This window comes from Leiobunum rupestre, chromosome 2, assembly GCF_980474605.1.
Source record: "Leiobunum rupestre chromosome 2, qqLeiRupe1.1.hap1, whole genome shotgun sequence".
NCBI classification, from domain to species: Eukaryota; Metazoa; Arthropoda; class Arachnida; order Opiliones; family Sclerosomatidae; genus Leiobunum; species Leiobunum rupestre.
In genome coordinates this window covers 3,260,345-3,285,553 of record NC_143385.1, presented here as the reverse complement: position 1 = coordinate 3,285,553, position 25,209 = coordinate 3,260,345, and the positions used below count along the sequence as shown (strand labels likewise).

The 25,209-nt window shown below is 34.7% G+C and overlaps 2 protein-coding genes across 7 annotated transcripts in view; one reads left to right on the top strand and one right to left on the bottom strand.

The window, feature by feature from the left end:
* The window catches only part of LOC149955534 (tyrosine-protein phosphatase 10D-like), a 50,582-nt gene extending 49,945 nt beyond the window's left edge, over positions 1 to 637 (top strand). For all 4 annotated transcript variants that reach the window (XM_090165317.1, XM_090165314.1, XM_090165316.1 and 1 more), the window contains exon 26: positions 244 to 637. In XM_090165317.1, coding sequence (XP_090021443.1) covers positions 244 to 275 — 32 coding nt within the window. In that variant the 3' untranslated portion in view covers positions 276 to 637. The remainder of the gene's footprint in view (positions 1 to 243) is intronic.
* An 8,276-nt stretch (positions 638 to 8,913) lies between these two features.
* LOC149955533 (uncharacterized) lies at positions 8,914 to 24,291 on the bottom strand. 3 transcript variants are annotated; one of them, XM_090164545.1, is made up of 2 exons: positions 23,787 to 24,291; positions 8,914 to 10,416 (listed from the first exon to the last, which is right to left on the bottom strand). In XM_090164545.1, the coding sequence occupies exons 1-2, from the start codon at positions 23,877 to 23,879 to the stop codon at positions 10,189 to 10,191; spliced, it is 321 nt and encodes a 106-aa protein (XP_090020671.1). In that variant the 5' UTR covers positions 23,880 to 24,291; the 3' UTR covers positions 8,914 to 10,188. The 3 variants fall into 3 exon arrangements, with proteins under 3 accessions (XP_090020671.1, XP_090020672.1, XP_090020670.1); XM_090164546.1 differs by lacking the exon at positions 23,787 to 24,291 and adding an exon at positions 18,953 to 19,103; XM_090164544.1 differs by lacking the exon at positions 23,787 to 24,291 and adding an exon at positions 11,016 to 11,186.
* Between the last annotated feature and the right edge of the window lie 918 nt (positions 24,292 to 25,209).

Below are 25,209 nucleotides of genomic sequence, written 5' to 3'. Positions count from 1 at the left end.
TAAAAACTTCTTGCTTTAAAAATCTTAGTTATTGACCAATTTTTCAAAGTGTTTGATTAAGACGTTTTTCGAAACTTAAGGTTTTTAAAGCAGTTCATTAGGATTCACTTACCATTTCAAAAATGCGCACTTTGTTTTTGTTTTCACTGCTCGGGTGTTTGAGTTATGTGATTTTATAATGCATGATTTGTTGCTCGTTAAGCAATGAATATTTATAACGTAATTTTTTTCTGATTTTGACAGATGACGAAGGTATTGCGGAATCTGGGATGTAATTGTCAAATTACGTCGAAGTAGAGTACGAATAACTGGAAATTAATTTAATTTCTGAAGTAACAAATTTTCCAATTGAAATCTCAATTGTGTATTCAGTTAAGAGGCATACGACTACTTGATATTTGTTACTTAAACCTTCAACGATGTACAAAAGCTAATGAAAAATATATTTTTATATCGCGTTCAAACATTCGGCTTTGGTTTTGTAATAACCACCAATATACAACGACGTCATGTTTTATCCTGATGGATTGAAAATGTTCACTCACATTGAGTGAAAATGTAAGAGAAAATGAGGTCACAAAAATTAATCTAAGGAGCTGTACGATTGTACATAATTTTATTTGAATTTTAGTACTTACCTAAAACTAAAAAAAATTAGTTTTAAAACTCATATTTTTTAAAATCTAAATTTAAAAAAAAGACCATTTCTTATAAATTTACGAAATGTTTTACTGTGCCAAGAAATAAAAACTATTTTAATCAATATCTATTTTTATTTTGGATTATAAATTTATATTTAGTTTACGCACTGATACTTAAAATATTATACCATAAAATTGAAATCCATTTAAGTACGCAGTTCTTCAAAATTCTAATTTAATGACGATTACTATGTAAAAGGCGGCCACTTTTTTAAAATGACGCTGCCAGCGTTCTTCATTTTATTTCGGTGATTTCAATTATAGTTACATTGCAATTAATTTTTAGCGACTTCCGTTATCAAACTATAATTTCTAACAAATTTGCAACGTCGCCATTTTTCTTGAATAAATAAATTATAAAATGGCGAGTATGCAAGCGTCTTAGAGGTGGATACATTTTATATTTATTTTCAAAATTTAAGATTTAACCTCCGTGTCTAAGCTAAAATGGGCACTATAGTTTTCAATGCAACGGTGAAATTAGTTTATTACATTTTGCTATTACTATTTCTCACCACCTCTCATTCAGCCATGCTATTTTGATTCTCAAATTATGAAATGTACTGGATGGCGTAGAATCGTTGGTGAGTTTGGGAACCACAAAACCACCAACTGAAGGATAATTCGCGCTTTGACTGTCTTCGTGTTCAGTTCGTTGCGTTCTTGTTTGCCTTGTTCCCCTGTAGAATAGCTAGTGTTATCTTAAGGCTTAGGCCGCCCTTTTTCTCTAGACCTATATTCCCCAAGCTCTTTGTCCCTCTTGACCCACGGACATACTGTCCCCTTTCGTTTTGGATGTTCGGTGGATGACTGGGTCAAAATCCAACTATTCAGCCCATTCTTTGGCTTCGGAATTTTATTGTTATCTTGATTATCTTCCTTTGGAGTGGTTCAATGTGTACAAAGATGGCTCCCTCGTTCCGTCTTCTGCTTTTGGCGGGTTCGCTTTTGTTATTCTGAGTTTGGGTGTTAGCCGCCGTTATCGGAACGCTGCCATTTGGCCATCTCTCGTGCCGAACTGTGTGTGAACATGGCGTTGTTTTGGCTTGTTTACAATGTGATTTTCACGGCGATTCTATGCTCTGACTCTCTCTCCGCTTTGTCTATTTTGGCGGACAGCTCCTCTGCGGATCCGTTCGTTCAGAATTTATTAGGGCTGTTACTAATTTATCCTACTGCCCGTTATACTCTTTTGTGGACCCCTTCCCATGTCGGTGTCACTCACAATGGGCATGTGGATGCCCACGCTAGAGCTGCTTTAACTGATGCAGTGGCTCCTCTGTATATTCCGCCTTTTGTTTGTACTTCGCTGTTGTTTCTTGGCATTGCTTCGCTTGTGGCAGCTTGATTGGGCAGATGCACCGACGGGTCGGTTTATCTTTTCTCTGCAGGATTCTCCTGCCCTTTCATCGGTGTGGGAGGGTCATTTTTCCCGGTCCCAAGAGCGCCTCGTTCGTTGGCTCGGGGAGATCGCTTCCATTTGCAGGCGGTGTTGTACCAGTTTGGTCTGCATCCCTCTGCGCGTTGTGTGATCTGGCTCATTTTCCCCTATCCTGTCCGGGTTTTGCGGTATACCGGTCTGAGTTTCACCGGACTCTCCGGGGGGTGGGTTTACCTTCGTCTTTTGGTCCAACCTTGCCCTCAATGTTGGAATTTTCCGCACTTCCGTACGGGGTATCGGAAGCTGTTGTCTGCGTTTTTGCGTACACTCAAGCGCTTTTAAGGTTTCTCCCTTGTTTTATTGTTTTAATATAATATTGGCTCTTTTTAGTTTGTATTTATTTTGTTTTATTGTTGTGTTGGTGTCTAAGGTCTGGGACCGACACCACCTTGTGAGTTTTGAACAAAAAACCTGAAGGACTTTGTCTGAGAGCCTTTACGCTACTAAAAATAGGATTGTATCCAAATAGTTTTCGAATTATTGTTATCTTTTGGTAAGAAATTTCACAAAAATTGGGTGGATCTTAATAATTTTAATGGTAATGACGCAAAAAAACAATTGTAGCTTTGGTCATAGATAGTGAAAAGTATATGATGTTCCGTAATTCAGTTTTCATTTATTCGGAGATGAAACAAACGCTTTTAAGAGGGCGCAATAGGGCTATACCACCCTTCAAATAAGGCTGCCGGAAGCGGCTAGCGACTGTGGTGCCAACACAGTAACATCAAAAGTGAAAAACCCGAAAGTGTGTCAGAAAGGAATAAGTGGGAGCTTGTTGCACTGAGGGGAATGAACTGGGATCGGGGGGTAAGAGTGACGTACGAGCTACGTCACCAAATTCGGTAAAATTTCGCGACCGCAGCGCTACCGTGTGTGACGCTTAAGAACTAATCGGAAATATAATCCGCGAGAAAAATGACACCAATTTTAGCTTCATCTGAACAGTATCAAAACACCATATTATCAGGAAACTATAGAGGTATACACTTGGAATGTCTAAGGTTCCATTGGGACGGTGATACGAAAGCGCGTCGAGAAAAAGGCGGGGCTTAACTACGTCAAGTGTAAGACGTAACACAACATTTCAAATTCATTGGCTCGACGTTTGACGCGAAAAGAATGCGTCGTCATGGTAACAAATAGGCGATCTTCCCGCGCTAAAAAGGCTTATAAAACAATGGATTTGAAAACCTCAATTTGTTATCGTACTTAATATTTTAAAGTAATTACAATGTTCTTCGCGAAAGAAGTCTAGTGATACCTAATTTCAGGTATTTGTATGGTTATTAAAGAGATAATCAGGTAAGCTAATAATATAATAACCATAACTAGGCTTAATGACGAGTTTTTGTCGAATTAGGGTACCGAGGCGCGAGAGTTTTTTTCGTGAGTTTTCCCGCTTTAAGACACGCCCGTTTCTACGAGCTTCATCACGGCCGTAAAAATCTTAGTTAGGCATTCCAAGTGTATACCTATACAGGGTGTCCACTAAAAAATGAACAAGGGCGAATATTTAAAAATCTGTTTTGTGTACGATTTTGAAATTTTCAAGTCTTATACAAGATGTAGAGGGAAATCTACTGCGAAAATGTCGATGACCTGATCGGATTTGACCAATAGGAAGCTGAGAAATGCTAGATGAAAAACAAGAAGGTCGTTAAGTTGATAACGTGTCGAAAGCGAGGTTCGGGAGCTGATAACTCTAAAGATACTCGTGTTAGAGTACTGAAATTTGCTACACATCCTCATCAGGATGGAGGGTCATTAGTTTAGAAATTTCAATGACCTTGAACCATGTCTTCAAGGTAATCCAAAAACTAACGGGAGAACCGTAAGTGTTAGAAAGCTTATTCCAATTAGAAAAGTGTTCCACGTCACATTGTGGGTCTAATTAGTTTTGATTCGATTGAATTTGACCAATAGCAAGTTGAGGAACTGTTTTTCAAAATCACAAAGGTCGTTAAAATGAAAATTGAAAGAAAACGCACATAACTCGAAACCAATTCGTGTTACATCGAAATTTGCTAGACAAACTCATTATGGTGGTCGTCATGACAACAACATTTAAAAATATTTTCATATGTCATTTTATTTTACGCTAAGCCTAATATTCATTCGAAGTTAATTTTTGTAAGTACAAAGTTAGTTGTTTCTTTAGAAATAATAAAGTTATGTATACTATTCGAGAAAAGGGCGGTTATTTTATGAAAATGGGAGAAATGCGCGCTTAGCAGCGGCAATTTTTCTAACACTTACGGTTCTCGCATTAGTTTTTGGATGACCTTGAAGACATGGTTCAAGGTCATTGAAATTTCTAAACTAACGACCCTCAATCCTGATGAGGATGTGTAGCAAATTTCAATACTCTAACACGAGTATCTTTAGAGTTATCTGCTCCCGAACCTCGCTTTCGACACGTTATCAACTTAACGACCTTCTTGTTTTTCATCTAGCATTTCTCGGCTTCCTATTGGTCAAATCCGATCATGTCAAAGCTATTTGTACTTAAAACGTCACGTGGAACACTTGTCTAATTGGAACCAAATTTCTAACCATTACGGTTCTCGAGTTAGTTTTTGGATGACCTTGAAGACATGGTTCAAAGTCATCGACATTTTCGCAGTAGGTTTCCCCCTATATCTTGTATACGACTTGAAAATTTCCACATCGTACCTAAAACATATTTTGAGATATTCGCCCTGGTTCATTTTTTAGTGGACATCCTGTATAGTTTCCTGATAATATAAAGGTCGAAGTCGTTAAGTTTGATTGAAATTCGGTAGGATAAAATTTTTAATTTCGATAAAGTTTAGCTTGGCTACTAAATTTTTTCAGTTAATAAAAGCATAAACGACTCTTTTAACCGATATTGAGGTAGCAGACGGCTTTAGGGAGAGTTACATTTGTCGTGGTAAAATCGTGGTCGTGGGTTGTTTTCCAAATAGCCTGAAAATTGGAATTGGTCTTAAATTTTAAGGTACATTACAATCACTTCCGTTTATTTATACAATAATATCTTAAGTAATAATTTATTCTAAATAGAGCTATGGAAGATAACTGTAGTTCAAACAGACGAATCAATGAAGGCAGCCAAGCTTGTTGGAGATAACAGTAAATTACCAAGGCTGCATGATGTTCTTTGTAGCAATTTAGCAAAAACCTTTTTATAAATATTTGGGAAACATTTCAAATGGTATTTAAAAATATTTGAGAATAAAACTAATGCATTTACTCTATTATTAAGTCTATTTTGTATATTCGTTTGCACACACACTTGTCTATTCTCTACATTAGTTTTTTGCACAAGTAAATCGCGAAGCCTAGGTTCAAGGCTTAATATCACCACATCATATTTTGAGTGGTGGTGCCTTGGGTATTAGCCTAGCTGATTATTATTATTATTATTAAAGTTCTCTGCTTGGTTGTTTGTGTACAAACATTTTTTCCCTTTTCGAACGTTTGAGTACTGATGTTTCTTTTCTTGACACTGTTTCATTACAAATTACACTGGGTAGATTTGTGATTATAAGCCATAAACACGAATATCAAAACATGAGCTCTCGAAGTTTGGAAAACTGATTTAATTTATTCTGAAAACTTCGATTGGGTACATAATAATTTAAGTCAACCAATGAGAAAACATACTCGCGCCAATCCCATTTACCAATAAGCAATTTCTAATCCATTACCCTAAAGAATACTCTATAGTCTATAGTGAGACTAGCTCTCGCTAGATATTTTAGCAGGCGCGAAGGTAGAATTCACACAATATTGGGTCTTATGTCGCGTTTGGTAACATGAATTTCAAAACACGCGCGTCTAACGTGGCACCAAACGAATTTTATTAATTTCAAATCGTGTTGAAAAATCTTGTTAGGTCCAATTTAGGGTCTCACAATTCATAGGTCTTCCTTTTGCAGTTCGATATTCACAGTCGAAATTAATACATTCATGTTTTCACCTGCTATCTCCAGAATAGTTGATTTTATAAAATGTCTTTACGCTTGCCCAACTTGTTGAAATGTTGCCCTGGAATAGTTAAGCCAATGCCTAAGAATGAGTTCATAAATTCTTCAGTGGGAGAGAAAACGGATCCACAGCTGAAGCGGGTAGGCAACATTTCAACAAGGTGGCCAAGGTTATTTTATAAAAAGAACTATTTGATTGGACGGATCTGTTATCACGAAGAAGGGTCGCGTGAATTTCGGGTCCAAAATTTGAAATTATAATATGGGATTCTGTAATATAATGTTGACAAATGCATGTATTAAATATATTGTCTGATAAAAAATTTACTGCAAACTTTAAAAATCCGCTTCTACGTGGCAACCAGCTATTCAAAGAATATTTAAATGATTATCGATTGGACTAAAAACTCTTGATTTTGTCTTTGCACGGTCCTGCGTCTTATCTGGGTTATTCAACTTTTAGAAGGTTGAACTACGAGGCTATACCAGTAATAGAAAAGCGTGTATCACAAGGTCAAAATTTCTTCCTCCAGCCTGGGTGATGGAAGGGGATTTTATATTGGTTTTCCAGTAGCGTCCTCTATTGCAGATAAATAGAAGCTCGTATTTTCAATGCAGATTTATTTAAAATTATGGCTTTCTTTACTCAATTAACTTAACAAAGTTAATAAATAGGTTACCTACAAGGCGGTCACGTGTAGTAATGACCAAAGAGTGGGAATTTAGGGAAAGGAAGTCTGATTTAAGTAATCTCAGATAACTTCGCGTCAAAATGTGAGCGCCGCTATTTCGAAACAATTATGACCGAAAAACATTACCATCATGGTTTGAAGTAGCCAGTAAATCGTCTTTGCGCCTAGTTACTACACGAAAAATTAAATTTTCTTCCTTATAAGTTATTTTCTAAGCAACCAGCCAAAAGGTTGTCTTGCTCTACTTGAAGAGAGTGTCTTTCAAAACAGTTTAATTTTAAATGAAATATTTTCTTAATTAAATATCTTTTTGATGAGTAGGGTTTCTCACTACTTATTTTAAATCTAGGGGTAAATTCGACCCTTCATAGTCAAAAAGTGGAAAACATTTCAGCGTTAGCCTTTAGAATGCTATAGGAGCTTATACATTATTTAACCAAGAAACGTTTTCCTTAATTTTACATATTTACCCTCCTGGTTAAGATTTAGTCGCGTCATTAAACTTTTAAAGTAGAACCTGGTAGGAAAGTTCCAGAATCACCACTTTCAATCACTGTTAGGTGAAGGAGAATAGCTTGAATGGCTATGAGAAATGACCTTTTGGCGCGAAAAACTGCGCAAAAATGTGCCCACTTTATGGTTGTTATGAAAATAAAATGTTAAAAATTCCCTCAAAAATTCCCTTTTCCAATTTTAAATGATAAAAATTCCCCAAAATTTCCATAAATTGACATTAGAGATATTAAGCTTTTAATTTTTAAAACTTAATTTCACAATATTTGGAATGTTATCTCAAATAACTTTATTTAGTTTGCGATCAGCAATTCGGAAAATTTTAAATTATTTGTTTCTGTAACAGCTAACCCCAAAAATTCCCTTTTTTCCTCTCTTAAATGTTAAAAATTGCCCAAAATTGAATCTTAACATAATGTGCTTAGAAGTCTACTATAATTCTGTGACGTTGCAATTACAACTTATCTTATAATGCAACTGTACCGTATCTATAACAAAAAAAAACTATTTATTTGTCGATGAACAACTATGAAAAATATGTTGATTTCATTCAATGCAGATCACTAACATACTAAAATTCCCTTTTTTTCCCCTTTCACCTTTTTCGAAAACAATTGAAAAGAAAATTTCCTACAAAGGGATAAATTTCTTACATGTTTGTGGAAACACTGGGAGCAACACGCGTCCCCGCTCTGACAATCTGGATGCTAGTTTCGGTATTACCCACCAACTGGAAATGGCGCTGGTGGAATTCTTTAAGGAGAAACCCTGTGAATGTTCAGTAACGTTTTCTGCCACCAGATGAGGTAAGGTCTGTTTCAGCTAGGAGCAACAAAGACTCGGAGAACGCCGCTAGCCTTTATACACGCTAAGGCAGTGTTGTGTACAAATTTCATTGGACGAACCTTTACGCTGAACGTTTTACGGAAAGGGAAAAGACAATTTCGGAATTTTCCTCTTCCGTCGGCAGCAGGCACTAAAGCGTCTAACTAATGAAAAATTTACGCAAGAAAATGCACGACTTTTGACGGGTTGCGTTCTCTTTTGTGGGGTGTTGTGTTTGTTGCTCCAAGGTTTCAGCGTCGCGATGTATTGTTAGTGTAACGCTCAATTAAATTGTAACAAGAGGTGACTAAAAGGCCGGGACACCGAATCGAAAATGACATAAATCGAGACTTAAACATTATTTCCCCTCAATCGTTGCATTAACCACGATTGGATACAGGATTAAAATCCAAAAAAAGATTGAATTGATTCAGGAAATTAACATGTAGAGGCTTTGTTAAAGGGTCTAATTGGCGAATTTATCCTACGAGATGGCTCGGCTGTCTAAAGACAAAACCTAGTCAACGCCAAATATAAATGCGATGAGATATACCAGTAACTTAAGTACAACTGGCATTACCATAAGAAGTAGAATAAAACAAAAAACCTGATTATCTCTAACTTAAAAACAATGCACAACATTAAATGTATGCTTTAGTATTCAGTAGTATGAGCAGGTGATGAGAAATACCTATCGTGAGCGTAAATCAAAAGCTTCACTTAAAAGTTGGTCCTGTAGGTGATCCTGGAAAAAATCGTTCAGTTGTTAAACATTTTGTGATATTTGAGCTTTTATTATTCAAATCGAAATACACATTTTCAATAAGGATTATCTGGACAAAAGTGTTGTCATACAGCATTAGGGCATGCTGTCAGCTGTCATACCGTTGCAGTATTTAGGTAATTTTAAATAACGTTTCTTGAAACTATCTTGATATGGCGCTACCGTCTTTATAACGAATCATTAATCGGATACAATTCAAATACGTCGGACAGTGACTTCACTAGTAAACACAGTCTCACCAATTAAATAATGTTTCGTAGTTTACAATTCATTGATCTACCAAGAATAAGGAAAGGTACAGATTCTAAGCCTATATATCTTTACGTTTTGTAATTATAAAGCATTCGAGCTTACGCTACGAAGTATGAGAAGATGGTACCCGAGTCTAATACATTCTTGGTCCTTGGATTAAGATAACACGAGGATATACGGTTCAAATTTTTTAAATATATAAATGAAATCCTTAACTCGAAAATGGATGTTTTTACGCGGTATCCAAGATATTTTTTTACACCAAATCAAACACCAAGTCGAATAGACATTGAAAATGTTCGCGAATATTAGTTTTTCCTTATCCGATAGTCCAATTTCAAATAATTTTAAAAACCGGTCTAATCACATGAAGTTTGTCAGGTCTTTAATTGTCTAGATTATTGAGCCGTGGCCTGTTTTTAAATTTTAAAAATTATCAAAGTAAAACTGTTAAAATCAATTCGTCAATTTATTTGGTATTCGAAATACTATTTGGTATTTGATCAGTTAACTGGCCTTGTTTTTCATTAAATTCATTCGACCAAACTATTCGGCGTTTCAAATATTCGCCTTGGTATTTGACGTGGCTAGAAAACCATTATCTAATATTCGATTCGATACACTCATTGCAAGCTTCTCTTCTCGGTAAATTTTCGTCGGTTGTACACGTGAGAAAGAAAGTATAGGAAGAGTATTGTTTTTTAACACCAGACGAAAACCAACTGTTAGTTACAATCTTCGATTTTTTTAACTACAGCCATCGATTTTAAGGTCATTAAATTTTAAAGAATACATAATAATTTTGTATAAATGTAAAATAAACTAAAACCATATGGCTATAATTCACTTTATAAGTAATTCATGGTTAAAACACAATTTGTAAAAAAGGTTTACTATCTGTAAGGGCTATATGTGAATAGGGTAGTATTATAGTTACAAGATAAATCCATTATAGGTCGTTGTGTCGCGTATATGGGTTTTACTCGTTATCGTTTTAGTCCGTTAATTAAGTTCAGCCATTACTGGCCATGCCCTTCTGATCCATTATCTTCAGCTGGTGTCGCTGCTGCCTCGACACTATGTCTTGTTCTCTTCTCCACGTTCGCAGAGCGAGACACACTATGCAAAAGAAGATGACTATGAACACTACGTTCAATATTCCGATGACGCAGAAAATGTAAAACAGCTTCGTTAGACCAAGTTCAATTCCCTCAATTTGAGTTGTTAGACCGTCTAGACTCTGAAAAAATCCAACAATTAGGTCAGTAAATCTACTTCAACATGTTTTTAATTTATTAACCATATGTCGTTTTATATATTTAACAATAAAATAATAATCAGCTAGGCTCTAACTCCAAGGCACCACCTTAGGCGCAGGTCATCGAGCGATTTTTAATGGCATTAACTTAGGTGGCTGAGTTATTCTGCATTGGAGGGTGGGCTCGGTGGACAGCCCTTCAAGCCAGAGGAACCAACAGCTCCCAACACTTACTATTACCGTAACAGGTTCGATAGTTGAGCAATGCATTGCATATTTTTGATGGTAGGAGCGCCTTTGATGAACTTTTAGGGTGCAAAGTCTGTAGGAGCTTCTTTTATAACCCTGTTATATTCAAACGTCAGACGCGAGCGCATTTCGTTCCAAGAAGAACATTGCACGGCCTACACTTTCGGGAAAGAACTATCTGGCTACATATGAATGCAAATTTGCTTGAATATGAAATGGGAATTTGAAAATAAATAACTACTCGCCATTTTCAAAACACCTCTAACTGCTTACAACCCACCCTCACATATATTTGTGGTAAAACAAAATTTTCGTAATAATCGGGAGCTTACCTTAACCAAACAACCGACGACAGAGTCACACAAATCCGTCCTTACAACCTTACTCACTCCATTCAAAAATCTGACAAACGGAAGATTAATGAGAGACATCGTGCCTATTTATATCAAACTATTATATTCTCAAAACACGCTTTTTATCATTTTAAACTATTAAAATTTTGTTAAATTAAAATTTTCAAATGCGGCCAATGTTAAGTGAAGTTAACTCGAGTGAAAACTCTAAGACATTTTAAAACTCCTGAAGGCGTCTACACAAAAGAGCGTAATGGTAAAATACCGAGAAAAGGAAATAGAAAAATAATATGTTTTTTATTCTTGACTGAGTTCGAAAGACGTTCTGTTCACAAAGGTCTCAAATTATACGAGATTGATTTAACCTTGAATTTCTTGGAAAAGGAGTAGAAATTTGATAGGCAATAACAAAATTAAAATGACGAAATGAGTTACTCATAGGAAAGCAGACCGAGGGCATGAGCAGGATCAGATGACATGAAACATTTAGGGTAAAGGTTTTTGCTTATATTTGTTTGCGTGTGAGACACTGTACATGTACCAACACTGATGGTCTGAAGCTGCTGGCCATATTATAATTATAACGACAGAAAGAAAATAATTTTAACCAGATAAGATGTTTGTAATGTTGATTCTGATTAATATTTGATTACTCTTTCACCTTTCAAAATTGGCTTAGCTTTTTCGTGAATCTAGCAGAACGAGACGTGTGTTAATCTGAGCTGGAGATTTTACCTGCACACAAAAACAGGGATTTATTTTGCATTTTAACTTATGAATTATTATATTTTTTTTACATGATTTTTATCAGTAGACCATGTATAACTTCTTTACAAATTAAGGAGCATGAGCGTACAAATGGGACACGAAAGGTGTTAAACTATTACTAGGCAGTAAAAAGCAACCCATTTTGTAGCTGGTTCCAAACAAATTTTTCCTGAGAATAGCTTAAAACTCCGAGGTTACAGTCTCATGAGATAAAAAGATAATTTCATTAAAGAACCTGACAAATCCAGTTTGTTCGACTGCCAGCCAGACAGTCAGTTGGATGCGAGATCACGTTTGGACACAGAGGCGATGTGAGATGAACGTTTCTTGTGTAACGTTCCTTGTCAATTATTAGGTTAAAAATTAATATGTTAATTTTCTCTATTTGTTTTAAAATCTGTACTTAAAAAAATACCTGAATCTTTAAGTATGTATTCCTCTCCCAAAATATATCAAGGGTAGATCTACATGACACGAGTAATTTCAGTAAACTAGTTTCACATATAGACTTAACACAGTGACTTTGACTCAAATATCACATGTCACAGAAAGAAATCTATGATTTGCACTTTTAGACTACCTAGCAACAAGCGTTTAAAACGTCATTGCCTGTTTCAGCCCCCAAGAGTAAATCATTTGGATATTACCCCTGTAGCACAAAGAGTCGATTTAGGGTCGAGCTTTGATCGAAAAGTCTCTGTTGGGTCCTGGTCCAAATACCGATTCTAAAAGTCCTAAATGTTTTTGAGATCATTTCGCGTAAGTACGTTTTTGTTAGCTTTGAAAGTCGACTCAATAAGTCTTATCTTTGGAATTATCTAGAGTCCGAACGCCGACCTCAAATTGTAATAGATGTCGTGACTTGAAAAAGACATTTATAGTCCGACCAACGGCCGACTAATATCCGACCTTTTATTTGCCAATTAATCGCGCAAAACTGTAAAACTTTGCGATTTAATAAAACAAATATAAATATCTTTTTATAACATCTTTTCTGTACTCTACTTTTCGAAAAAGATCATATATTCAATCTGAAAATGTTTGTTTTTTTAAATATCTATCAACTCGAGTAGGTTACATTCGTATAACAAGTTGGCAAGCCAAAATATACCTCTCCTCGGAGGAGTTTTTAATTTTCAATGAAGCGTAACTGTATCCGTGGTTCTGCGGTAGAACGCTCACCTGTCGTACAGGAGGGCTCGGGTTCGAATCTCAGCCTAATAAAAATATTATACTACACCCAATGGCAAAAAGAGGGCGTTTTTGGAAAAACCTTTTCCCTGATTCTAAGAAACTGCGTACGCAGCGATTACACTTTGCTCCGAAAATGTGAACGCGTTCGCAGCTCAGACAGACAGACACGGTGGTTGTATAACCCCTCCTAGGGTAGAAAGTCCCCTCGGAGAGGTAATTAAAAATGTTAGGGTGAGATATTATTAATGAAGATTTGTGGGTTACTTTTTCTAAACGCCAAGAAAATATAGAACTTTCCGATTTCATTGTTTCACTCCCGTTTATGGAGCTACACCAATTATATATAGCTATATTTACGACTTTATGTGGTCATTTTTCAGTCAGCAAAATATCGAAAAGGAAGTCGGCCCGACGCCGATAGGCAGTCGGTTTAGCGCCATTTGGTAGTCGGATCAGGGTAAAACATTCAAGGTCGATCGACCAGTTTCCCCTATCCATTTAGAGCTCTGCGTAACAGATAAATTAACTGACAAAATTTAGATTAATCGTAAATATTTTGGTTAACCGTTTATTTATGGATATTATCCATGGATAAACAACGATTTAACATGCAAAAAATAATTTATACTTTCGGATAATTGTAGGTTATGGATAAAAATAAAATGAGTGGTTAATTTTTATCCGAACGCCGAACTCTATATCCATTTCGACTCTAAAAAGTCGAATCGGCCAACCTCGCTGTTTGAGGGTATTTGTACTTAGCTTTCATTCAACCACACCAGCACAAACTGAGCACATTTTTAAGGCAAGGAAATAATATAATAATGACCAATAATTTCTTTCTATTGTGTATTGACAAAGATATTTTCACTCAGTTAAAGGGCAAAGATCACCGAAGACATTATTTCAAAATTATAGTTAATTTTTTCCTTGCATTATCTAACCAAATAACATTCCATCACTTGGATAGAAGAAATTCTGTGTCGAGCACGCATCAGGTTTCAACGAGTAAGTAAAGGTAGTTAAATTTACAATTTAGTAATTTAATGAGAGCGCTGTTAAGGGCTACTAATCTGCATATCTTTTCTATTCTGTAATCCAGTTTTCCTTTATTACGTGTTAGGCTACATTGAAAATACTGAAAGAGTTTCTTTGTCTGATATTATCAGATTTCTGATTTTTGGAAATTGGAAAACGTAGTACATTTAAATCTATCCGATAAATAAGAAACATAAATTAAAAGTGTTGATAAGAAGCACCAATAGATAATGAACACACACGAAATATCGTTTGTAAAGTCAGTAAACGACTTATCTGTCTAATTTAATATAAATATTTCGAAGCATCGTCTGTTTTTATGGGGATGAGGAAAGACTCCAACCAAATAAATATATTCAACTGGCAAATTGAATTTAACGAAATCAATTCGTCGTGAGTCCAAAGTCCTTCTGTAAGCCTCCGTTTAGGTGGTTTTGGGGCAACCGAAAAGGCTCACTGTTGAGAAGTATTTATGACCATTAACATATGTAAGTTTTATTTTAAAAATTACAGCAGCACATGATTGAATAAAGAATTCCAATATTACTAATTAATAAAAATTTTAAATACTATAAAAACTTACAATATTACTATTACTACAAGTTTTAAATCCCATAAAAATTCCAATATTACTATTAATACAAATTTTAAGTCCTATAAAAATTCCAATATTACTGTTAGTATTAATCCCGTAAAAATCCCATATTACTATTACTACAAGTTTTAAATCCCATTAACAATTCCAATATTACATTTAATACAAATTTAAAATCCCATAAACAATTCCAATATTACTATTAATACAAATTTTAAATCCCATAAAAAATTCCAATAATACTATTAATAAAAATTTTAAATCCTTAAAATTTTCCAATATTACTAATAATACAAATTTAAAATCCTATAAAAGTTCCAATTTTATTAAATATTAATAAAAAATTTAAATCCCATAAAGAAATCCATTATTACTATTAATACAAATTTTAAATCCCATAAAAGTTCCAATATTACTATTAATAAAAATTTTAAATCCCATAAAAAAATCCATTATTACTATTAATACAAATTTAAAATCCCATAAAGAATTCCAATATTACTATTAATACAAATTTTAAATCCCATAAAAAATTCCAATAATACTATTAATACAAGTTTTAAATCCCATAAAAATTCCAATATTACTAATAATACAAATTTAAAATCCTATAAAAGTTACAATATTACTATTAATAAAAATTTTAAATCCCATAAAAAATCCATTATTACTATTAATACAAATTTTAAATCCCATAAAAATTCCAATATTACTATTAATACAAGTTTTAAATCCCATAAAAAATCCATTATTACTATTAATACAAATTTTAAATCCCATAAAATTCCACTATTACTATTAATACAAATTTTAAATCCCATAAAATTCCACTATTACTATTAATACAAATTTTAAATCCCATAAAAAATTCCAATATCACTATTAATACAAATTTTAAATCCCATAAAAAATTCCAATATTACTATTAATACAAATTTTTAATCTAATAAAAAATTATACTATTACTATTAATACCAATTTTAAATCCCATAAAAGCTCCAATATTACTATTACTAAATATTTTAAATTCTATAAAAATTCCAATATTACTATTAGTATCAATACCATAAAATTACAATATTACTACAAGTTTTAAATCCCATAAAAAATTCCAATATTACTATAAGAATTAATTCCCATAAAAAATTTCGAATATTACTGTACTACAAGATTTAAATCCCATAAAATTTACCAATATTACTCTAACTAGAAGTTAGAAATTCCATAAAAAATTTCCATAATTACTGTACATCAAGTTTTAAATCCCAGAAAAATTTCAATTTTGCTAAGATGAATATTCCCTATAAGCTTTAAAAACATAATTTAAACTAACCGGTTTTCGAGTACGAGTAACAAATTAGATGACTATAGCTATGAAAAAACGTTCGTGGTATCCCGTCGTGTTAGTGCAACAAAGATTGTGATACGACATTAAACGGCGGTTCGGTTTAAAACGAAATTTTTTTAAATATAAAGTACTATATAGCTATAGGTCGACGTTGAAGATGGGGTGGATTATTCACGCAGCAATTTAAATAGAGAAATTGGAAATGTCTTCTTAATGTCGTTATTGCCTGAAGACAAGTTTAGACGACCGAATAATAAATCCGAAAGTTATCACTCGTCAAAAATGTTTTCATTGAGGAAATGTTATCCCTTGTGGCCACTCGGCTTTCAGAACGGTCCTAGAAGTCTACTCCGAAAGTCAGGGAGATTTCCTTCCCCCTATTTGTGAAGACTCACTTCCCTATAACCCCTACGTCAGCGGTTCCCAATTTTATTTTTTATATGGAATCCTAAATTATCCACCTACTTCTGGCGGAACCCCAACTCATTTTTTTACTTATCTTAAAAGACTCTTGACACAAACAAAGATACCCGCGCTGCGAATTCTCGGAATCCTCGTCAACCTTCCACGGATACCCAGGGTTCCGTGGAACACCTTTTGGGAACCGCTGCCCTACGTCATAACGTCGTTTATTCTGTTGACTTCTCAACCAGTCTCTCCAGCTTCAAGGCTAGTTTAACCATGGATTAATTAAACACAGGCATATCCCCCAGAAGCTAAACGTGAAAACGATTGTTACGAAACCTCTATTGGTAAAACTGGCCCCAAACGGAAATGACTAAAGCGCATGCGCGATAAGTGGATCAAGGGAGAGAGAGGTAAACGTAGGCTTGGGCGCTTCAAAGTTCTTAGTTGTGAGAATTTTCATCCCGTGATACATGTAACTCTCTAAAAAAGCGTCCAATTATTCTAAAGCTGACGGCGTACGAGAATGATACCATGGACACTGTATCTCTAACCGGACGGGAAAAGCTGTAGCTTCCAACATACAAAATCAGCTGCCGCCGCCACCGTCACTCTGTAAAGGGGGAGGTTCAAGAATTTTAAAAGTTTCGGGCTGTCAAGGCCATATAATTAGTCACGTGGTCGACAAAACGTTCCGTTTGAAATGGGGGTTTACATTCTTTCGAATGACCTTGACGGCCCAGCGAATCGAGTACGGCCGACTATTTCAGCTAATACGAAGTAGGACGCAAACGGACAGTGAGGGGGTACCTCTTTTAGGCCGCTTTCCCCGTCCGGTTAGAGATACAGTGTCCATGATGATACGAACGCAGTAACCTAAGCCATTGTCAATAAATATTATTTTTACACGATTTCAGGAAAACATATAAAGGAAGAATTTTTTTTATAGTTTAAAAGGAAGTATTTCATTATAAATTAACTTAACATTCGGTTTTCTCTGAAATTCATTTTCGTCCACAAAAATATCATAATTTTTATTTTCTTCAGCATCAAGTAAACTGATTAGAATATTAGCTGCCATTTTTATTAATAATATCCCCTTTTGGACCAAGTGAGAATGCTCGGAGGTATTCTCAAGCTTCTCAAGAGAACTGCCGAGAAGAGAAAAAATTGAGAAGTGAGAATTCTCACTATTACGGGAAGAATTCATCCATTTATTCGCCGATTTCTTCTGATAGAGGGTTTTTAACAATCTTTTCCGCTACATAATGGAAATAATATTAATAATAATCAGCTAGGCTAATACCCAAGGCACCACCTTACGCCCAAGTCCTCCAACGACTTTTAAAGCCATTAATTCAGGAGTTTTAAGAGGGAGTGGTATATTCCGGTGGTTTTTTTTTGACAGACACAATTTTTTGTCGACCCAAGGCCTTAGACACCAGCACACAATATCTGATTAATCAGGGTGAGATAAGTGTAACGGCCACGCCAACGGCGTGATACGTGGGGACAGGGGTGGGGACACCCATGGCGGAAGTATTACGACCACCCGTTGGGAGATTGGTAGTCGTCCTCACACGGCCATCCACAAACTCTGCCTCCCAGACGCTTGGGACTACAGGAGTACGTCACTACTCCCGACCCCGGTGTTTAATTAATCCAAGGTTTTACTGAGACGAAAATGCCACAACAGCGAGCGTCGACACAAAAATATTCAGTTACTAGGATTTTTGCGTCGACGCTAACCATCGTGACGTTTTGGCCATAGTGAAAATGATCCTTTAGGAAACAGGACGTTATATGACGTAGGGAAAGCGAATTTTAACGAGATAAGGAAAATTGATCTATTACGTAACGCAATTATTCATCCAAATGCTTCTTTTCCCGCTGTATTCTACAAAATTGGTCATAATTATGTGACGTTAGTAAGGATGACTCAGTACGAGATCGTGTTTAAATTGCGCAGAATCAAATTCGGTTATTCGTTAGCAAACGACAGTTTGATATAGCGAATTATTACCTTCGCGAAACCCGTTAAAGGGGAACGGTCAAACTGTAACCAGTTAGATAGCCCTATAGCCCATTAAAAACTAAAATTTATGGCGAAAACCGCATCAAAAAATATTGAGTGGTTATTTTTTAATAAAATTAAGACATTTCGGGAAATCGGAAAGCGCGCGAGACAGAAAAACAACGTAAAAGCGCGCACTGCTGAAGACGCAAAAAAATGTTTTGGACGCGCGACGCGTTCCAGTTATAAGAGACCTAAGCCTAAATTGCACGATTTTAAAAGTTAGGATAGTTCGCAAATCGCTCATCCGGGGTTAGGGGCGCTTGCGGCAGCCCCTAAGATGGCGGCGAAAATTCAAACCCAAACACCTGGGGTTATTTTTCGTTTCAACCTTTTAGGCCAAAAGCTATTTTTTCAAGACAAAATAAGGTACGTGTTAGTATATTGAACGTCTTCTTAATCTTTGATACGGAAATAAGGCCATAAGAATTGAGTAAAATCAAATTCCCGTTTGCAAATGTCAAATACGTAAGATTTCTATACATTTAACTTACCGAATTTCCGTAAATTTCCATTGATTCGGGGGCAGACGAGTGTCTGTAAGTCACGACATAACGAGCCGTTGTCATCCTACTTATTGTCGTCCGGCGGGAAACTTCGATTTCGTATTGTACCGAGGAGAGTTTAAATTTAATGAGAACGATACTAACTTATCCGTTGAAAATGATACGCATTTAATGAAACGTTATTTGGATCGTACATTATGAACAGTTTTTTCTAGAATTCTGAACCTGCCCGTTATGAATCATTAAACGCGAAAAGCTTTTTTGATTTTTTTCGCTAATTGTAACACTTGGTTAGCCGGCTATTTAAAAAGGTACTTTCGATAAAGTCCATTGAGGTCAGCGTCAAACTGGAAAATACCTGTGGCAGAACGGAATTCGATTGTCACCTTACTCCGTCGCGCATTATGACCACTTTTTTCTTTTTATTAATTTCTATTATTTATAACAAATCGAAATTTAAAAAAAACTTGACATAAATAGTGTTTCTATATGAGTATAGGTTTCAGATTGACAACAATGTTTGAAAGCAAAGTAAAGCCGAAGAAAATAGTTGATATCTGCTCTTTTCATGATAAATTTTGAGATGGATGTCATGGTGAGGAGAAAAAGAGGTAAACGGTAAGAGTAAGTGTAGGGAGCTGTTGGCTCTCGTGGCATGAAGGGCTTGCCACCACCCTCCTTCGCATTGTTACCCGGCCAACTGTTTAAAGGCAATAAAAGTCACTTGATAACTTAGGCCTATAGTTGATTATTAAGTAGTAATACAGAGAGCCAAGACATACGTGTAAAAGCGCTTTATTTTTAAGCGCGCGCTTCTTAATATTTCAAAATAGAAGAGCTCGTTCAATTTCGTACGCGACTCCTTATATATAAAATTAACATAAACACCACGAATATTTTATTCAGTGTCTCGCGCATGAGCGTAGGGAAGAAAGAAAAAGGTAGCAGCATTTATTGAAGTGCCTATGAGCAGTACTTTCGTCACTTATACCTAGGAGCAACAAACACAGCACACCACACACGGTGAACGCAACCCGTCAAAAGTCGTGCATTTTCTTGCTTTAGCGCCTGCTGTCGTCGGAAAACGACAAATCCGGAAATTATCTCCCCCCCCCCGTAAAACGTTCAGCATAAAGGTTGGTCCAATGAAATTTGTTAACAACACTGCCTTAGCGTGTTTAAAGGCTAGCTGCGTTCTTCTTATGTTTGTTGCTCCTAGCTTATACTATCATTCTGTTATTTCGGTAGCCGAAGGAGATTTCCGCTACCATACATACATTTTTATTCATCATTCACGAATCATAGAGTAAAACCTTGACCTTGAATTTTCCAATCGACACAACTTTAACGCCTAATGAAATTCAAAGACAGAAAATACTAATTATAATATTTCCATATGACTATAAATCATCTTCACAAACTTGTTATCTGCTACGCGCAACAGATTAACTGTTTACACAGACAAATAACGTTAACCGGTATAGAAATTAAATTAAATCATGGGTTAATTAGATCGTATCAACATATATTTTAAATAAATACATTCCTTATAGCAAGAGTCAAGCAAGTCTGAAAACCCCTATTTGAGAAAAACCAGTTTTAAGTTCGAAATCTAGCATAATAACAATGATAATCTAATAATGAAAATTTATAAAAATAGAGTGAAAATATACATGGAAAATTTTGTACTGAGTCTCCTTAATTTAAAAACCCTTAAGGATTCTTATTTTGAATTTCTTTCAAAAGTCACGTATCTCGACTTACTTGACTTTTGCTCTCAGGTAGCGTATAGCAAAGCTATAGCTAAGCGCCAACTAATAGAAATAAAGTTAATTATTAAATATTTATTAGTTCTTTTAACAGAATGTTTTTGTTTATCTGTCTGAAATACTAAAAGCTGATAACAGACTAACATAATAAGATTAAAATTAGGAACGCAAGTTTTTTAAATCTAGTTATGAGGAAGCATTGCTTAAAAAACGAATTGAGTATTTCTAGGTTTTAAGATGCTGCCTATTAAAGTTTGGTTTATTTTTTCCGCTTGGCTGATTTAACGGCTTATATAAAAACGCTTTCGGAACAATATTTGCACGAATAAATAACTCTCAGCCTTTGATTTGAACCGGTCTAATCACGAGAAACTGTCATTACCACAAGAGCGGGAAATTTATAACTTTTTTTTCGAAAAAGTTTCACACAGTAAAACATATTTCTGTTCCGGGCCGAAAATATTTTCAATTCGAAAATATTACGTAGAAGGGAAGACAAATTTCAACGAAAATTCAATATTTTCATATTTACTAAGATCTAATAGACTTAATTTATGAGAGAAAAAAGTGTACCCAAGGTCAGAAATAATGGGGAAAATAGGACAAAATCGTGGAGCTCCATATATTTTATTTTGGGCCCCTTAGAAGAATTTGGAGTCCATTATTATTTTCGTAAAGCTATCAAAGTATGGTGATCCACACTGAAAAAGTAAAATTTTTATGCTAGCTCTAAAATATTTCAGTTGACTTTTAAGGAATTTAAAAGTTAACTGTCAAAGATTTTAGTGAATTCGGGAGGAGGTTTAAAATTTAGAGCTATCAACTTTCATATCAGAGATAGGACAACCAGTTCGACCATTGCTATAAAAATTATAATTTTCTTTTTTCGTTTTTTTAAACTTTCTTAGAAAACTTTTACATATTAGCCTTGACCTTGAATAAGTTTTAAGGAACACTTCTTTAAACTTTAATAATATAGGACCTTTTCAAAGTCATTTTACTTTTCTTACACGTATGATTCGTGGAATAATGTTTGAGACACCATTTTGTAAGAACCATGACTGTTCTGGTTGTTTAAAAAAGCATGGGATTTTCTCGGTTTTACAGGGTACTTACTTACTTGAAAAAATTATATTTTCAAAACTTACCCAAAAAGATAAATTTGACCTATTTTGGGTATAATTGATCAAGGATTTTGGGTATAATTGATCAATTTTGGTTAAAATTTTACAAAATTTGTGTAACCAAGAAAATCCCATGCTTTTTTAAATGGAGAGATCAAAAATATTTTCGGTTGCCATAGGAAAACTAAAGCCCATTGCAACTTTTCCCTTTGGCAATTTTCATACTACCATAAGGTCTACCTAACCCTCGAGTTTCAACAAAATCTGTGATAACCACCTCGGGTAGTCTCCTTGTAAGTACAGCAAGAAAGTACCAATTAATTTAACATTTTCTAAATGACCAGCTAGAATATCTTTGGGTTTTGGATATAGGTAAGGTTATCTACGTTAATAGATAATTTTCCAAATATACCAGTATTATAAAGGGATTGTCGGTATTTCATTGAATACAAAAGTTTGTATAAAGAATGTCCCTCAAACTTAAAATCTGGCCAAACCATCCCCTCAACATTCATACTAAAAAAGAAACAAGCAGTTCAGGAGGATATAGGTATCACTGCTAGGAGAGAGACAATAAAAAATGGCGGCAGTGTCTATAACTTTGGTAGATAATATCTTTGATATATTTGGACTATACAACGTTAATAGTTAGTGTAGGGAGCTTTTGGCTTGAAGGGCTTGCCACCACCCTCCTACGCATTGTAACCCGGCCACCTGAATTAATGGCTTTATCTGTCACTTGATGACTTAGGCCTAAGGTGGTGCCAAGGGTATAAGCCTAGCTGATTATTATTATTATTAAATAAAAATTAAGTAATTTATTATTTTAAATAATTTGATATTAATCAGATTACAAAATACATTCCTGTGCAGTAATATTATATTATAATATATTGTATTATATTATTTTTATTGGTTCAAGAATAGGTATGAAATTAATTACGGTTATTTAAACGAACCTTATTACCGGCATTAATTATATGCAATGCACCTGTTAAACTGTGAAATTTTCTTTAATTTATGGAGATTGATATGGATAGATTTAGGGAGCGCTTAAAGATAGAAGAGATAGAAATAAAAATTGTAGTAAATAAATATATGTAGAGATATTATGTAAAGAGTTTAAAAAAAATTGTATGTAAACATGTAAGAAAGGTCCTTTTAATCTTTAAGATCTTCATTAATTTTATCATATTTTACCATGTTGGACCTAACTATTGTTAAAAAAAAAGAAAGAAAAAGTGATGTAGATTCTTATAAAACTCTTGAGTGTTTTAAAGCCTAGGCAAACTAACCAAACTGGAAAAAGATGGATAGAAAGTTAGTAACAAACAAGATACAAATAATATAAGACCATGTAATTTTGTAAAAAGCGCCTATAGGCGTGTTATTTTGCAGGCAATAAAAAAATATTTGAATTTGAATTGAATTTGAATAATATTTCTTCAATCAGATAATTAAAAATTTACTTTGAGAACTTTAACGCAGCGAAATACTTGATGTAGGTTATAAAATTGGATTATTTATGCTATTCAGATGATATAAATTATATAAATATAAATTTTGGAAATTAAAAATTAGAATACAAAAGATTGTTTTTAATAATTGATCTGTGGTGCCTTGTGTGGCGAAACCTGCATAGCTCATTGTTTATGGCAGATTTTTAAGTTAAAATATTACAGAATTATCCTAAAAAATACTACCCTGCACTGAAAACTATCGAACTTTCATAAATTCATAACCATTCAAATTGCAATATGAAACTTAATTATTGGAAAATTAAACATAGAAAATTAAAGAAACTGTAATTCCAAATGAAATGAATCAAAATGTAAATTTCAACCGTCAACAAAATCTTTCTACGGAGTTGTCAGAATTAGATCCATAGCGGTGCCTACAACTCCTACTACAGACTGGACAAATCATTACCTTTGTGAGACAATTAAAAACCGTGTCGCAAACAAGTCCATCTCTTTGACCTCCTGATGAGCCGCCAAACAGTCTTGGAAACGGTAGAGACATCACTTATGGCGGTACACGGAGTTACAGAAACTTCGAAATAAAATCTCAAACTACACTTTGAAAAATTTTCAAACACACATACCGATGTATTTGTATGTATGTATTTTAACACTTAATTAATTAATTAATTTCGAAATAAAAGTCGCTCGCGAAGACCGGTTTACTTATTTATCCGTAAATATGAATAATTTTCGATGTCGTAAACGCTATTCGGAAGTTCTTTGCGCAAGCGAACCGAACAAAAGTTCCAATAAGTACAGATTTCCCGTTGGAAGAATTCAAGCGTGGACGCGATAACCACAGCGAACGGCGCCGAATGTAGGTTTACGTGTTATTACTCTACCTTGAAAATGCCGAAAGTTGCGCGTATTTATTCTAAAAAGACCTAAACAGGTTCCATGGCTTTAAAAACATTCCGATTTTCCTTAAAACGTACCCTCCCGTACTTCGCGAAGATATTATATTGTATAATTATCATATTCGAAGAGATAGACGTCACAAGAGAGAAAGTTTTCGTTTTCAGCGACCAAAAAAAATGAGGTTGCGTTTGTATCGTTTGTAATAAGTACCAAGCTGACGGGCTAAGCTCACGTTGGTCGCAATTCTCTAACCAATACGAGTTGAAAACTTGAAACATTCTTAAGCCGCGTTAACACAAGACACTTTGGAACCGTTTTTAAACGGTTTTAAAAGATAATATTTAACATTTACGGTGTCAACTGTATTAATAGTCATACGATAAATACATTCGACTGCAAAATGTAACAATTTGATGTTTCGAAACCGTTTCAAAATGGTTCCAAAGTGCCTAGTGTGAACGCGGCTAAAGACTCATCTTACATGTATAGGCGTACTACAAGTTTATTCTTGATAAAATCCCAAGTGAAAGCTACAGACAATGAACCCAAGCACTTGAGAGAGGCCCACCCACTACACTCGGATAGTGTTTCGTTAGAAGTGCTTTGTACTCTCAAGTTTCTTCGGCTATTGTCTAACGTACGATAAGGCTATTAAATGATTATGAAAAATGTTCTTCTTTGCATAAATAAGATGTAAGAGTTAAAGTGACTGCTAGCAATTTATGGTTGCCAATTAGAAAAAAATTACATTCTTTCAATGAAAAATTTAAAAACTATTAGTTGATTTTCCGGAGTCGTTGCTAGGTCGCTATACACTTTCCCAAAAGCTTCCTCAAAAATGTAGTAGTACTGTAGTATCCTTCTTACTCAAAATTCAAGATAATTTTTTCCCATTTTAATTTACATTTCTTTTTATGGCGAATTTTATTGGATGCGTTGAAATTTTTGCCGTATACGCGTACAATTTTTTA